This window comes from Erigeron canadensis, chromosome 7 (genome assembly GCF_010389155.1).
Source record: "Erigeron canadensis isolate Cc75 chromosome 7, C_canadensis_v1, whole genome shotgun sequence".
Classification (NCBI taxonomy): domain Eukaryota; kingdom Viridiplantae; phylum Streptophyta; class Magnoliopsida; order Asterales; family Asteraceae; genus Erigeron; species Erigeron canadensis.
In genome coordinates, this window is record NC_057767.1 from 28,534,138 (window position 1) to 28,552,070 (window position 17,933).

Consider the following 17,933-nt stretch of genomic DNA (forward strand, 5'->3'; position numbering starts at 1 on the left):
AAACCTATAGCTCTAAGGGGGAGGGAGCCGAAGGCGAGCTCGGTCGCGAGATGGGGAAAGGTTGCGAGGGTTAAGCGAGTTTCAGCTGTCAAGTGAGGGAAATGGACGTGAGTTCGGTTGCGCGAGCTTTCAACTCGCAGGGAGCTGAAGGAGAAGGGGGGGGGGCGAAATGAAACATTTTCAAACGGTCATACCGTTGGGGACCTGCAGTGTAAATTTACATGCTCCAGGGGTGTAAAGTGACAATTCTGGGAAACTGCTCTTTTTTTTTTTTTAACTGTGCACGTTTTTGTTTTTTTTCCCCCTCCAACCTTTTCTTTATTAAAAGACTACATTACAACATAATTAAAAATACTTAAACCATTATAAACTAATTTAAAAGTACATAACATTACAGATGAAGTCAAATGCCCGCAACACGACAAGTGGTGGCTCAATGAACGCGCTTACCGTGGATTAGAAAAATGTCAATCAAAGATGATGACGATGAAGAGTACTTATGTTTTTTTTTTAAGTTATGTATTGTGTGTTTTTATTACATACGTGTATGTTTTTTACTTTAAAAATTTAATGTGTTTTAAGTGTTACGTAATGTATTTTGTTATTAATAAAAGATATAAATTAAAAAAGGGTTAGTTATGTGAAGTTTATAATGTTAAGGATAAATTATTAAAATGTGAAAAAAAGGTTGGGAGTTTCGGTTGCTACTAAAAAAAGGTTAAAAGGTTGAAATGAGGTGTAGTAATTTGATTGGATAGTTGAAGGGAGATGAAAAGGTTGATAGGTTCGGCTCCCTCCCACTGACATCATGAAAAATTTTGTCGACACATATCGTTACTTGCTCAAAAACCTTCTTGTTTCTTGCTTTCTAGAAACACCAACAAGTAATAAAAATGATGCTTTTAAACCTTCTTATTTTATCATTACTTCTTTACTATCTTATGAAGCATTTTGGATTTTATATATGGTATGTCTTAAAAAATTAATCATATATTTTTTTTTTCCAAAAAGCTCCTTTCAGAATATTTATGGTTCCCAAAATGCTCTTCCACACACTACAACATTAAATTATCATATCACCCTTATAACAAATTGTCACTTTTAAAACGAAATTTCGCCACAACACGCAGATATTATCCTCGTCTCATTCAGTAGCATATATAGTAAGATAAGATATGGAAATGACGTGGAGTGTAACATCACCAATAGCTAGTTAATAACAACATATGAAGTTTAAAGCAAAATGATGATACCTATTTCTCAAAATTAAAACATATATTTTCTCTACTCTTTACATAATTCTATATTACGATATGGCCTTGTGTGTATTAGATTTTTTTTTCCGACATAAACTTTAGAAGAAATTAATCCGATGAATGAATATATAAGTTTGCTCATCATGGGTTTAAAACTTAAAATCAAGCTTGAAAGTTGAAACTTTGAAAGTGTGTAGCAACAAAGTAAAAATGTTCGGCTGGTTCGTGGCCGACTTGAAAATTTCCTTGGCATTGAAGGATATGTTGTTGCGGGCATTGGAAATTGCGATATGAGTTCACGGCTTAGATTTTGTTTATATTATGGGATATTGACCCTTTCGATTATCTCCGCCTTTGGCCAGAAGATATCGACTATAAATGGACCTTTGAAAAATTAATATTGTTTTTGAGAAATGTATATATATATTTTTTATTATTCTTAATAGTTTTAACTAAAGTTATTGCATCTTATATGTGAACTTGAGTCACATCTTAGACAATACTAATGTAAATTAATTCAATATTGTATATATCGTTCATAACTTATGTATTACTAGAATCCTACTTGCACGAATGCATAATGGTAAATGGTTTCTAAAGTGTTTTTGATTTAAATTTGAGTAGTAAGTAGGCAAGTAGCAACTTTCTTTGCAAGTAGCAAGAGTGAATGGTAGATGGATATCACACATTTTCGGTTACAACTCACATAGTAAGTTGCAAGAAGTAAACTAATCGTATATCCGGATTTTGCTCCCAAGTCCTCTAACTTTCTCCATTTTGTCATTTACTGTCAATTCCATAGCTTTCAGACCCGTTTAAGTCCTTTTCCATTACATATTACATTTACATCTTATGCTTTTTTAATTAATTCAATCTATTATAATTTACAAAATATACCTTATAATCCCTCTCTATTTCTACTACATTATAAAATATTTGTTTCTTTCAAAAAATTTTCAATTTTTCAACAATATACACCTTGTAATGCATATACAATAAATCTATATACATCTCAATTACTTATTTTTTTCTCATCAAATCTCAATCACTTATTTTTCCCGCTCTTCCATAAATTATTTATTCTTCCAATTGATTCAAAAAAAATTATCTCAAAAACTGTACATCGATAAATTATAAAATTATATGAGTGTTTCTAAAATTTCATTTTCTTTTATTAGAAATGTCATTTGATATCCTTTTGACAAATTTTTAAATCCAAGGGTGAAGCCCGTACGGCTAACGCATTTGGCTATCACACTCTATGACATATCACTTCTTATGACTTATCATCTTTTATAACCTATCATACTATATGACATATCACCTATTCCATTTGACCGCCACAATGCGCGAGAATTTTCTCTTTTGAATGTTAATGATAATGATAAATCAATCTACTTTATATACCTAAAAATTAACCTAATCATATAATTGTTAAAACGTAAAAGAATCAATGCGTTAAATTATGAAAGAGAATTAATAAAATTCATGTATCACACTTTTAAAATTTTAAGTTTATTTTTTACCCATGAATTAAGTGGTTGATACAGTATTTTTTTAATATCAATTCAAACCACTAAAAAGGTCATATATTTTAAAGAATTAAATTAATATTAAATTCAACTCCCCACACACAAAGTAGACACTCCACAATCTCGTACTTGACGATCTTCGCCACGTACCCCCGCTTTTTACCAAAACCCCGTCAATTAAACAAAAAACAAAAAATCAAAATCAAAAAACAAATGTTTTAGAAAAACTGACCACATGCGTGTCAGACCGTGAAATTACTATCTCACCATCCGTGTTTTATTCTAATTGGTCCACGTCACTCGCACGGAAAAGTTTACATTACACGCGTTTGATTAGATCATAATCCAACGGCCGAGATCATGGATATAGGTGTTTTTTAGGCGGGGAACCACTTTCATAACATACTCCCACACGTCACTCGATCAACTGCCCGAAATATCCTCCTTCGGTCAGTTCGGTCAGTTTCTTACCCTCCGTGGCACCTTACTAAAGCTTCCGTTTTCAGGTCCCTTTGTTTGTTCCTTATTTTTTTTTTAATTAAACACCCACTCTTTTCTTAAAATTTTTCTTAAATTCTTTTATGTGATGATTTATATTATATGTATAATTGAGTAGTTTATATTGTTTTTTGGTGGTGGTGGTGGGGTAAAAAAGATGGCGGAGATATGTTGTGTGAGTAGTGAAAACGAGGCCTCGCCGAACTGCGAAAAGAATTCGCAGTCGGCGAGGCGAAAACGGATGGAACTTCGACGTGTGAAGTTCTCTCCGTCTCTTGAAATAGAGAACGGGGTGAAGCAGGCGAGACTGACGTCAATTATCTCGCCTGCTTCTTTCTCCGGTTTCGATTCTGAATCGAAACTGAAAAGTGTTGGTAATAATGATGCGGTTGAAAATTCACCTTTAGTTGGTACTGTTTTAAGACCTTTCGGGTCGGTTGTTTCTCTTGAATCTCAAACGTTACCGAAATTCGGTGTCGCTTCGGTTTGTGGAAGAAGGAGAGATATGGAAGATGCTGTTGCTATTCATCCTTCTTTTTTAACAACAGATTTTGATGATCATGCTTCTAATTTGCATTATTTTGGCGTGTATGATGGTCACGGTTGTTCTCATGTACGTCGTTTTTAAACGTCTTAGTTTTAATATAAAAATAAAAATAGCGGCGCAGCTTTTTGTCCGTTGTGTTCTATAGTTTTCGTATACAAATTACAATTACAATTATATTAAGAAATATAAAATGAGCTTATTCAATTTTTTTAAATCTCAAATAAGCGCTCAGAATTCGAAATTTTGAGCGCTTGTATTTTGGTTTGTTACATTGGTATAAGAAATGTTTTCACTAGTTTGATAAAAAAAAAAAATGCTTATATAATATTATGATCATATATTGTTTTAGGTGGCAACAAGGTGTAAGGATAGATTACATTTATTGGTGAAAGAAGAAATGAACAAAACAGTTGAGACATTAGAATGGACTAAAACAATGGAAGAAAGCTTTAGTAAAATGGACAAGGAAGTAATTGATTGGAACCATGGTACGGCTGGTGGAAATAATTGCCGGTGTGAGCTTCAGGCTCCGGAGTCTGACGCAGTTGGATCAACCGCAGTTGTTGCCATCATCACTCCTGATAAAATTATAGTCGCCAACTGTGGCGACTCAAGGGCAGTGCTTTGCCGAAATGGTAAAGCAGTGCCCTTGTCAAACGATCACAAGGTTAGTCATTTAGCCCGTGTTTATCCTAACTCCAAGTTTATAATTCTTTGAAATAATATTGTAGTGAAATTCATATATTAGATAGTTTTAGAAAAATATCATGGGACGTGCATTTTAAATGATATGTTTAGAGTGTAATATTTACGTCCGGTTTTGCAGCCGGATCGTCCAGACGAGCTAAACCGGATCCAGGCGGCTGGTGGGCGAGTTATATATTGGGAAGGGGCAAGAGTTCTTGGAGTTCTAGCCATGTCAAGAGCCATCGGTGAGAGTTCACGACCTCAATTCTCTATGCCGGTGGCCCGGCTTTTTCTAGGGTGTGCAAGAAATGCAACCGTAGTACACTCAAAAACTTTCACATCTTTAAATTTTGCTAATATTACCAGAATATATAATTGTATATACATATCTCCCTTACAAACAAGTTTATCCTTTAAGTGTTAGTTAAAGTTATTAGTACTACATGTTTAACAAAAGGATCTTAAATTGTCGCATTTAGAGTGTATGTATCCTTAGGGATCGTATCGTGTCATACATGATATACAAAAAAACAGAACCTAGTGATGTTTGTGATGCTAAGAACAACACGCTTACTTTAGAATGATATAAACATTAGTAAAATATTTGTGTTGATTTTCTTAGGTGATAACTACTTGAAACCTTATGTGTGCTGTGAGCCGGAGGTGACGATTACAGACAGGACATCAGAGGATGAGTGTTTGATAATTGCAAGCGACGGATTATGGGACGTGGTGTCAAATGACACAGCTTGTGGAGTGGCAAGGATGTGTTTGAAAGGGAAGAAACCATCCACAAACATGATGAATGCAGTGCAAAACGAAGAGCCTGGGTCGGAAAATTGGGATAAAGCGTGTTCTGATGCCTCGATGTTGCTAACGAAGTTGGCATTGGCACGGCGAAGCGCGGATAATGTGAGCGTGGTGGTTATTGATTTGAGGAAGAAATGAAAATGCTCGATCATTACTATTAGTCAACGCTTTTAGACTTTTGGACCTGAAAACGGCAAAAGGAAAAGTTTGGGGGATAGAAATGAAATTTTCTTTTCCATCATTTAAGTTTAGATGATTGTAATTATTTTAATCAATTAATTGGTGGTGCTTTCTTAGTTCTCTTTCTTATTTTTGTTATATTCATAGTTTTTTTTTTTTTTATTCGACCTAGCTTGCCTCAGTAGTAACTCAAGGGTAAAACAAATAAAGCAAGAGCTTTAGGCCCCAAGTATTCGAAAGTCTCATATATTTTTAGCTGTGCATATAATTGTAGTAATTATATGACTACGTAGTAATGAAAATTAGAGAACTTAAATTTTATCAATTAGGTGATAGTTGTTTCAGTGGATACAAATTTTTTAAAGCTCAATTTATGCGAAAGATAAAATGTAATAACAATTTTATTGATTAGAAGTGATTTATTTTTTTGATTAGTGTTTGATATAACCTTTATTTAGAATATTAATAGTTTTGTTACTCGAAAAAGGCCTCAATAATAAGAACTTGATTTAGACTTCCGATTTGATTGAGCCGCCACTGGCCTTGTTATATCATTCGTCTGTCTCGTTTTCGTTGTTCATCTTACTATTCTACTTTTCTCAATCATCATGGGAAGGTCGAAGTATAAGCCATGCCTGTCTTGACTCATAGGTTAAAACTTAAAAGATATAAAACTTGGGTTAAAACTTAACATATATAAAATTTGACTGAAATGAGTATGTGGTGGAATCAAATGATAAAATTAAGAGAAAAAATTATTGATAATTTAGGTCCTATAGATAATAGCACAACATTTCCAAAACAATTCTTAGCCAACATTGCTTTCGAAATAGCTTAATTTCAGGTAACATTTACTTTCGAATTTTCTATAGTATAGATCCGTAAATGAATTTGTATATATAGCCACTTCACGTTGTTTCTTGAAAGTATCTTTTTTCTGAGAACATGGTCATGCCGTTTCTTAAAAGTATCTTTTTTTTTTGAGAAAATGGTCAACTAGAAATTATTATGTTCACGATTTTTCATACTTATCTTGATTTAAGTTTTTTAGGAGAATCATTAGATTAGTTTTTAAAAGAATTTATCATTTTCCTATTAAAAATATCAATTATTATCAAAGTTATCATTATTTGAAACTGAGTTTCATTTACTTGTTAAATGATGACGAACTTTGTCATACAGTGGTTGATTTCTAATATAAATTTTTTGATAAATGGCTTCCATTGTTAAGAGGTAAATGTAACTTAGATTTTGTGATAACAATTTTACTTTAAAAAGTAAAAATAAAAAGATACCCACTGTCGTTTTTTATAGGTTTTGGGCGCTATACCTTGACGGTGTGTAATGGAAGTTAAGATGTAAACACATCTTACCTCTACCTAGGTTTAATTTCATCTAATTGGTAGAAAATGACCTATGGGATGAAAATTGAACTTCTGACCCTGTCTTCAAAGACTATTATATTTACCACTAATCTAAATGATCAAAAGCTCTATAACTCTAATTAAAGCACATACGGAGAGTATAATATTTTTGATTAATTGTGCTAATTAAAAATGCAGAAAGTTGAATTGTAGAACAGATCACTACTATATAGCTAGGGTACGGTTATACGAATGCAAGTGGATCACTGATGCCTGAAAGAGGGTACGTTATCGAAGGTTGACTTATATAATATGATGGAATGAGAAGTGCTCAATGTAGTGGACAAGTAGCACGAAGATAAACAAACGTACCAAGACATCATTGATAATATATATATATATATATATATATATATATATGCTAAAAAAGAAGTCGAGTGGCTTTCCGCCCATTTCACGGTACGTTTGAAGCATTGATGGAAAATGCGAAAGACAAAAAATGTTGCTCGATGAGGTTTATTAATTGTGGCAAGTTATGTATGGATGCATGTTGCGTGATAAATTACGTTTATGATGTGAAGTAATATATGTAGCTAGTGGACATGTTGGAAACATGATATTACAGTTGTGTGTTACGACTTACGAGTACTAGTTATGCTGGGAACATGAACTTTCAACCATGTGTTAGATCGCCTATCATATCACTCAAATCTTCCATGAAAATATATATGCTCAAACACTTTAACTTAATGCTTAAAAACATATATGTATAAATATTTATTGTAATCGACCACGTATTATTTTTGTTAACAGATGACCCGTTAAATTTTGGTAGTATGTTGATATTGGGTGTTTTCAGGCTTTCAGCACACTTTTACAGGTTATAACTTTCATAAGTTGAAGATTACTAGCTTATTTGTTTGATTGTCAAAAATATTTATAGATTATGGTTTTCATAAAAAATTATTTTGGAAAGGTGTAAATGAATTGCTCGCAATACGAGATTTAACTTACATTGTACAAGTATTGACCAGGTCCATGTCAGAGAGTCTCTCACCCTCAATACCTTGTAGGAGGAAAACCCCCAATTAAACTGCCTAAAGGCATAACATTTAATTGGGATAAAACTCTGTCTCGTCAGCAAGACTTAAATCTGGGTCTTGCATCACTGAAAGACTTATGTGAGATACCTTATGCCATTAAGCTATTTGCTCGTCGGTATGGTTTTTATAAGTTAATGCAACTTATGGAAAGTCGTTTGAGCTTTGTACAAAGATAATAACATCAATACCCTTGTATTATTTTTTATGTCATTTTAATATCTGTAAGTTTCAACTTCTAACTACTTTCTTGAACGCAGTAACAAAATCTCTAACTGCAAGCTCCATTGATAAGCTATCAACTATAAGCTTCAAACCACAAACAAATATTGATATACATAATATCCATATTATACTGTATTGTGTTTTTGTATTAGATTATTCTTATCATATATATTGATAATATATACTATAATTAAGGCCACACATTAATTGTGGACATCAAATTTATGCTATGCTGAAAGCATACACAATGAGATGTTACTTCGTCTTCAACATGTTAAGTTTTTCAAATTAATATTGTCCATATGACTACATTTTATGTACCCTATATATTAAGTGTAGTACGTTTTTATACCATCATCACTGGTCAATATTAGAGACTGAGAAAATGGGTAATTAATTAGGTAAAGAGCAAATCGGTAAAGGAAGAAAAAAAGAAGGCTAGAGACTAGAGACTGAAGATGCTACACAAAAGTGTATATGTGTCATGTGGGGACAAAGTAGATATGAGTGGGGGCCCAATTAGGATGCTGCTGGGTCACTATCCTGGTTATGTGCTGGCAAAAACCTGGCCCTTGTTCTTTGGCTGAAGAAAAGAAAAAACTGAAAAGGTTTAAATAATTACTTCCAAACATATCACACAGTGGAAAATTAGTGACAAACTATGACAACTATTTTTTTATCAAATTCATTTTCTAAATATAGCTTGAAGGTGTTTAAAATAATACATAATGCAGTAACAATATAGCTATATATAGTTTTAACTAAATTTGATAAATGCGTATGTAAATAGAGTTTGGATCGTTCTTTAGATGTGTTAGACAGTTGTCTAAAGAATTTTTTGTACGACGTAAAAAGTTAACATTCACCACCGATGCCGCCTCCACCACCGTCACCCGTCATCACCACTACGTCGCGCCATTATCACCATGGTCGCCGCATTGTGCGACATATGACATAGAACATTTTTATTTTTATTGTTTTCTTTTTTTAACATACACTAGATAACTAGATGTAAATCATGAGCTATTATTAGAGATAGACTTAAGGAAATACTCCCATAACACATCTATCTAAAGAGTCAAAGTGTCAAACCCATTATTTAGAGTAAGATTAGGGATGACAATTTAATGATCAACATTATGAGATGTTTATCATAAATTTCATTTTCAGATTCCACTAGATTAATGTCTAGAAGAAGTTTGGGAATGACCATAAATTATTCTAGTGGGTAAGTGTAGTAGTTTAGAAATCTTAATATGACACTCAACTGATACAACTTATTAAAGGAAATAAAGTGAAAATAGTATTGTTAAGTTAAGAGTGGTCTAAAACTCTTTTCGCAATATTGACCTCTTTCTTCCTATCATCAACACTTTCTAACACATACAGATATATACATACACATACATATAATAAAAAACCACTTGTTCTTGCGTATGTAGCATTTTTTTTTTTTTATTGAAGTGTAATTAGATCATTCTATACGTAAGATATATCCTACATTAGTTAAACTTAATTTAAGTATATCGAATAGTAGTTTAGAAGGATAAAGAGTTATGTAGGTAAACAATGATATTAAAAGATATCAGAGAGAGTTTTTGTGGAACAATTCCATTTTCAATTTTTTTATCTGTTAGAAACGAAGTCAAAAGTTGACTTATATATGATGTATAACTAACTATTCTAGTTTACATATATTAACTGTAAGTCTGTAACTACTATATGTCTATATTCATAGATAGTCCTGTAAAATATTATTTACAAATACACATAAATTAGTTGATGGCTGGTTAATGAGTAGATTTGAGCCTTTGAGGTGTTCTTTTAACACCAATAATCATTATGCTCCATCAAGTAGATAACCAACTCTATCCTGCTGTTAAACCCAATAAAAATTAAATTAACTATTTCAAACTTGTTATGAGTGTATAAAAAAAGGTTCCTTTTAGTCTTTGTGATCATAGACTGAAGAAAGTTTTTTAGATTGATATGATGATTGTCTTTGGAGTATTGTCTCAATGTCTCTATAAAATGTCACATTGTATATGTGCTATTCTACCCATCTCAATTTTTGTTCACTTAACAACTAGCCAAAGAAATCAGGTTTAACCCGAGTTGTTTAATATAAAAAAAAATGATGATCATTATAATATATTCATGAAATAATGAAATGTGAATCAATTGATTTAATTTTGTCATATTGATCGAAAAATATATACTTTAAAATATGCATAAAGATACCGAAATTATATATTTTAAGAATATGCATAAAGATATTTATCAAACTATATGATAAGAATTTAAAAAGTATATAATAAATTAAGTAATTTAGTTTAATGCTATAATGGTGTTATAAATTATTTAGTGAAAAAATAAATAAATTTTTTAAGTACTTTAAAGTTCTCAAGTAAGATTTTTAAATAAAATGATGATTTAATCACAATTGTTTTTTATTATATATAGAGAACACAGTATATATCTTTTAGGCAATATACTATCAATGCATGTCATTCTTACAAAAAATTACCCTTTTTTACTATATACTCCGTATTTATTACTAATTTAACTCGAAGGATTTAAATTGGGATCCATTTGGCGAGCGGATTTTCTAACGCGGATTCGGTTAAAACAACGTTTGCAAGAACTCCTGATATTCGCGAGCAATTCACACCTTTTTAAAAAAATAACTTATTAATTTTTTTTAATTATAAACAAATAAATTTTATTATAGGTAATAAGAGAAGTCATTGCCAATAATCGTCAGCCCAACTAGTTAGATGACACTCTTGGCTTTAGCGATCCTTAGGGATGACAAACCTTAGAGTTTTTCCCTCTAAATACTTGTAACGCCTCATGGTCAACATTTTGTCTAGGTTACGTGCAATACTTCACCATTATATGGTGAGATTTCCCTAATGCTGTATCCCGACTGAATGTTCGAGAAAAGAGAATTGGACCATACCGCAACAGCGGTTGCCGCTCGATCGAAATGGGTCAATTTATTATATCCAAGACCTAACTATGAATAATATTTATACAGCTTATAGTCCAATAGTCCATAATATATTACTCATTCTTGCATAAGTTTTTTCTTTTATTAGAACAAAAAACTAGTTTGTAGCAAAATCCATATTTTTGTGTTAAAACAAAAGTGAACTGTTTTAGGGCATAGTCATAGTTATCACCTTGTTTAAATGTTCTATAATCTCATAACTTAATGCTTACGTTATATAAACTTATAGATATATTTTTATTTGTTTGGATTGGTTATATTGCTTATGGAGCTTTTGAAGGAAATCTCTTCATTATTGCAATGGAGGCTAAAACACTTTTCTAGAGTTAGCTTCTCAAAACGAGCTTATATAAGCTTAAAAAAGTGCAAGCTTATAAGCCCATCCAAACACTTAACTAGCTTATTTAAACAAAATTAAGCAACAAGCTAAAACAAACTAATTTGAACCACCAGTGAGATCACTATAACTCTATAAATGACAACGTGACATGATCAATATCATCATTCTCAATCTCACAGGGGTTTTTTTTTTTTTTTTTTTTTTTTTTTTTTTTTTTTTTTTTTTTTTTTTTTTTTTTTAACATGAACGTAGCTAAAGTTGCAAAAAATTTTAATACAAAATTCATCTTCAAATGTACTACAATGGCAACAATTCATCCTGCTTAAAAAGGATGAGAAAAAGATTTTAGCATACAATATGAGTGAAATGTCACAAATATCACATTACTAATTTGGTAGTACAAATGATTTCAATTGAAGTAAATACAATTACCAAGAAAAATCTAGCCGTGTCTCGGGTAGAAACCGTTTATAGTCATTCCTCCATCGACACATATAATCTGCCCAGTTATGTATGATGAAGCCGGCATGCAAAGAAATGCAACAAGCGATGAGACCTCATTAGGATCCCCGAGTCGCCCAAGCGGGGTGCAATGAAGGACCTCGTCAACATACTCTTTGTTACTAAGTACCTTAAAATTTTAGCCCAATCTACTATGTTATTTCCCGAGTTTGCTAACTTAAATCATATAAATGTTTCAAAAGTTTCATTATATTTAATTATTTGTCTAACACTATTCTTGAGCCAATTTGATTAAAAATTTACCTTTTAAACTGTTATATTGAATTTTCTTTGTAATATAACCATCATTGTGGTGAAAAAAAAAAAAAAAAAACACAGAATCTCTGAGACTTGATAGGATAAGTTGATGGAAGCAAATATGAACTTACCAGTTCTACCATGGAGGTTTTGATATACCAGGGGGCAACGGCATTGCTTCTGATACCATCTTTTGCCCATTCACAAGCCAAATTCTTTGTAAGCTGATTAATTGCTCCTAGAAGTAGATTAACAGCACAATAATGATATAAACTTTCATCATAAGTGGTTATAATACTATATATGATTTGAAGTTGACAACTTTGACTAATATACATCAATGGTCAAGTTATACTTTGTCTCTTATGTATGTAAAATAAATGATTAGTAAACTGCAGATGGGTTGAGTGGGTTGAAAGTCAGCAAATGTGTATCCAAGATGGATAAATCCACTTGAATCGTTGTGTACTTGTGTTTCAAAGCCTGAATTACCATTGCATAACTTTTTGTAAGATATTCAAAATATTAACTGTTAGTAAATGCAAGAACATAAAAAACAGAAATGTTTGTGGCTTGGCAAAATTCTACCTAACCGTATTCAAGATGACCCATAGGCCCATAACCCAACGCAACCCACCCATTTTTCCACCTTTAATTCAAAACTTTTAGGAATTTACCTTTGGTGGCGCCTTGGAGTGTCATGGACTTGAGTGACACAAAGGCTGAGACAGATGAAGTGAACACGATACTACCTGCTCTTGATGCTTTGAGAAATGGATGTGCAAGTTGGCAGATGTGGAATACAGATTCAAAATTAGTTGACATTAGTGTGGAAACCTCTTCGGCTGTGAGCTCCACCATAGGTTTTCGAATGTTCGTCCCAACATTGTTTACCTACTGGTCCAATGCACAGAAAATTTAGTACCATTAGATACATAACGGATTCATAATTTTAAAACTAGATTCGATTTATCAAGTAAATAATTTGACCTTCACTAAATACACCTTAATGAAATGTACCATGAAAAGATATATTGGATGACCTTCACCAAACACACCTTGATGAAATGTACCATCAACAACAACAGTACCTAATCTTTGTCAATGCAGGGTATGGGGAGGTAAGATGTAGACAGTTTTGCCTCTAGCTAAAGGTAAAGAGACTGCTTCCATAAAAAGACATATTGGATTAAAAAGACGTCTACCATAAAAAGACATATTGGATTAAAAACTCATGCCACCACATTAAATGGTAACTATAGATTTAAACCATTATGTCTCCATTAAAAATCTAGGAAAGCAGATCAAAAAGTACAACCTGAGTACTACTGAGGGACGGGGTTGAAAATTATATATTTTCTGGTTTTATACAAAACACTGAACTCCTAGTAACCCACAATTAGTGGTGTTACTCTGCTGTATTGAAAGTGGCTGCAAGTAGACTATAAACTTTAGTAACTGGTACAGGAGAGAGTGGGGGCCACAGTTACTAGCCCCCTTGGCTCCATGAATCAAAAGGGTAACAACTGAAAAAGGGGGAGTGCGACCCATTTACTTATGAATGGGTCAATCAGGGACACGTTTTATGCTAGTGGTCAAATGGGTCAAGTTAAATGATTTAGCAAAGACAAACAAAGGGTCAAATGGATAAAAGTCAAACAGGTGAAGGTCGTCTAAAGTGCAAATTTAGAGCACAGTACTGCACACAATTTCCAAAATCAATCTATTAGAAAGGATAGATTACAACAGTTTTTTTATCATTCTTAAAGTGACTAAATACATTCAATAGTATACGTTTTCTCATCAAAGTTTGAAGAAAAAGTGCTTTGCGTCAAAGTTGTCAATGGCCAAAGGTGCACTAGGCAGCACAGATATTCCCAAGGCCTGGGCTCAGGCGCAGCCCTAGGTGGCCTTGTGACTATGAGTCGCAATGTCGCATTATAAGAGTATATATACAACCCAAAAAGAATGATTGCACATAAAGTATGAGCACACTAATATGTTATACATAGTACAATTCTATACGAAGATATTCGAGCCATCGAACATAGTTCAATGAAATATCATGGCATCAAGCATAAGCTAACGAGAGTAAGAAACAAGTAGCAAAAAAAACATATCAACAATCAAGTCATAGTTTCAAGGATTTTTTCTTTTGAGCCAGCATAATGATAGCTAGTTTTAAAAAGACTAATAAGATCAAAATGCCCATACTTGATAAATAAAAAGACAAAAAAATAACTGCCCAGTTGATCTCATCCCACTATTTTGTCGCCTCTAGTAACAACTACCAACACCAAATGTAATGATTTACAGATCGTGTCCTAAACTTCATTTGCAGTAAAAGCTATTAAGTTAAATCATCCTCATTATATATATTAACATAAACATAGCCAATCAAGCAAAATAGAGAATATACTCACAAGTATATAAAGCTTTCCATCAAACAAGCAAGAAACATCATCCATTAACCTTTCACGATCACGTCGTGAAGACACGTCACATACGGAACCACTTATTTCAAAACCTTCATCCAGCCAGCCCTTCAAACATCTATTTAGTTCAGACTCATTTCGAGCACAAGTGTGTATGGTCGCCCCATGTCCAGCCAACTCCTCAACAATTGCACGTCTGTGCACACAAAATATATCATGAACCTAGTCAGTACCATACCTATCAGCTACGTTAACATATCACATCACACTGAATCATGAATCATTGACTTATACCTAATATGAAAAGGATCTATGCTCATATTAAACATCAAAGAGAGTTGTTTTCAAGTTGAACTATAATATTGAGTTTAAAACGTTCACCATGTTAAACTTCACAACAAGTACTACAACAAAAAGGGTAAATGGGTGGGAACCGTCTGATCCTATGTACCGTCTTGGTACCCAGAGCGCACACCGCATAGAACTCATGCCTAGTAAGTCACCTTCCTCATACATGGATCACAAGATATAGTTTCTCCACTTGCCTTTGGCAAGTTTTGAACCTGTTCTGTGACCTCTAGCCTTTGGGTCCATATGGTCACATGATGCCGGTACCACTGGGGTTTCACCCCATTGGTACAACAAGTACTACATATATAATAATTATTAACTGTAAAAACAACTTGATATCGATATAACATTTGAAACCACTAGGTTTGATAAAATTAGTGAAAATGTAGCTCTTTTATGACCTAGGATCAAATGTTTATGTGTGTATCTATAGCTCTTTTCTAAATGAGCATGGAAGTGAAGTGATCAAGTGAGAACCAAAACAAGGGTGAGAATTGTGAGAACTACTAAAAAACCATCTCTAAGGGCGGAGCTCTTAGAGCTAAGGGCTACGCCCGTACCGTATCCAACATTCCAACCACCAACACCTCTTGGATCGCTGCCCATCAAATCCATACCATTCCCAGATGCGTCCGGTGACAAACCTTTTAGATCGGATAAGGGCAACGTCCACACCATATCTATTCGTTTTCAAAACATAATCCTATTTTAAAAAATTTTTGAAACAACATATATTTTTGACATTTTTTTTTTTGGAATGGGTTTTTATTAAAAAAAAAATCAAAATATAAAAATTAAAAAATCATAAAAACCACACCATAAAGGGGAAAGAGGGAGGGGAAATACTGGTTCTTACAGTTCTCACCCTTGTTTGGTTCTCACGTTAACCCTACCCTACCCTACCCTAGCATGGAATGTACATGTGTGCATATAAGTTTTCATTAAAAAAACTCGGCACGCATTACACACAAAACTCAAATCCCAATTGTTATATGAATATCAATCACATTAAAATACTCCCTCTATTAAAGATAGGAGAGTATAAGGGTATGTTTGGCATGGAGCTTTTAGGAGCTTTAAGCTTTTATGAAAAAGCTTCTACCTAATAAAAAGTCTTGTTTGATTGAAGGAGCTAGAAGCTGTTAGATCATGCGAAAAAGCTCTGATGCTTAACGCTACTAATGTTAGCGTTTCACAAAAGCTGCAAGCTTTTACCTTGTAAAGTTACTTAAATAACCTCCTCTTCATTCGCTTAGATAATTGCTATAACAATATCACGTGAGATTTATGCACAGGATCATGACATATATTTTTTACTTAGCACATGCGTTAATGGAAATGAGAATATATATGGCACAACTTGCAAATGACTACAACACAATCGATTTTGTTTTTTATTTGTAATTGTATTTGGTTTGAAGTATTACACATTTTTACTCGTATGTATCATATATACACATATGTGCATGTGTATAGGTAGAAAACAAGTTTTTTATATATGTATTATATTATATAGGAATTAAATTATGTTTTTTCTATGTATTTAAAAATTATAACGTACTTTCATACACACATAACAGTATTATCTTTAGTGCTAAACTTGTTTTTTTTTTTACTTATGTCTATTCTTGTCATTTTACACATTTTGTTAAAAGCTACAGCTAGTTTGCCAAACACATAAATATATCTAAAAAGCTTTAGCTATCAGCTTCCAGTTACAGCTTTCAGCTACCAGCTACCAGCTAGTTTTGCCAAACATACCCTAAATCTAATCTTGCAATGATAACTATTAATTCCCGTATTATGATTGTCGTTTATGTTCTAAAAATGTTGCACCAAAATCGTCTCATTATGTTATTAACACAAATAACTTATTATAGATCACATCCATGTGGTACATATGACTCGTCTTTTTTCAAAAGCAAGACCATTAAGGAATTCTCCAACCACGACACATTTGACTTCAAACTCAATGCACATAATTTTTTTAATAAATCTCTACAAAATCAGTCCAAAAATTGATCCTATACTAGAAGGTTATTTGACTCTGGATGGCTAACTGCCTAACCATGTCAGATTTGACTTTCAAACTCAATGCACATACCTTTCTCAAAAATCTCTACAAAATCTGTCCAAAAATTGGTCCTATACTAAAAAGGTTATGTGTCTTTGAAAGTCTCTTTACCCCCAGGTAAAAAATTAGAATTATCCACATCATAAAAACTAAAAGCAAACAAAAAAAATTCCTGAATTATCAATTCGCTTATACCGTTCTCCAAACATAAAAGCATTTCCAAAAAAATAAAATAAAATAAAATCTACTTCACAAATAATTAAAACACAGTGAAAATGTTCCAAGAGGATTGGAATTTGAAACAAACTATACCCCTTACTAAAATGCATATATGAATTATACAAAATACCCAAATTATATGCATAAATCAAGATTTACTTAAACACAAACACACACACACACACACATATTATAGATATAGATATAGATATAGATAGATGTAAAATGAAAGGTACCCAATTCCTCTGGTGCCACCAGTAACAAGAGCTGTCATCCCTTGAAGAGACCATCTATTTGAATGTTGTTTTGCATTCAAAGAAGCATGAATAAAGCTTGAGTTTTTACATCTCATTTGGGATTTCATTATTAAATGTTTTGGGGTTGGAATTGATGATGGTGAAATCAAAGTGTCACACATCTTGTTCTATTTTACAAACAAACAGTTAGACTGACAGTGTGGACTGTGGAGCTCTTCGCCTCTGTGTTTCTTTCAAACTACGAGTATTTTTTTTTTTTTTTCCTTTTGTCTTCAGGCATTGAGTT

General features: G+C 32.7%; 2 protein-coding genes across 3 annotated transcripts; one reads left to right on the plus strand and one right to left on the minus strand.

The window, feature by feature from the left end:
- The first annotated feature begins 3,368 nt into the window (after nucleotides 1–3,368).
- LOC122607811 (probable protein phosphatase 2C 24) lies at nucleotides 3,369–5,626 on the plus strand. The gene is made up of 4 exons (XM_043780862.1): nucleotides 3,369–3,899; nucleotides 4,183–4,500; nucleotides 4,660–4,765; nucleotides 5,143–5,626. Exons 1-4 carry the CDS (start codon nucleotides 3,444–3,446, stop codon nucleotides 5,466–5,468), a joined length of 1,206 nt encoding a protein of 401 aa, XP_043636797.1. The 5' UTR covers nucleotides 3,369–3,443; the 3' UTR covers nucleotides 5,469–5,626.
- A 6,179-nt stretch (nucleotides 5,627–11,805) lies between these two features.
- Nucleotides 11,806–17,933, minus strand: LOC122606987 (tropinone reductase homolog At2g29260, chloroplastic-like). 2 transcript variants are annotated; one of them, XM_043779902.1, is made up of 5 exons: nucleotides 17,627–17,933; nucleotides 14,735–14,942; nucleotides 12,989–13,205; nucleotides 12,443–12,549; nucleotides 11,806–12,051 (listed from the first exon to the last, which is right to left on the minus strand). In XM_043779902.1, the coding sequence occupies exons 1-5, from the start codon at nucleotides 17,806–17,808 to the stop codon at nucleotides 11,995–11,997; spliced, it is 771 nt and encodes a 256-aa protein (XP_043635837.1). In that variant the 5' UTR covers nucleotides 17,809–17,933; the 3' UTR covers nucleotides 11,806–11,994. The 2 variants fall into 2 exon arrangements, with proteins under 2 accessions (XP_043635837.1, XP_043635836.1); XM_043779901.1 differs by having other exon boundaries at nucleotides 11,806–12,183; nucleotides 17,627–17,927.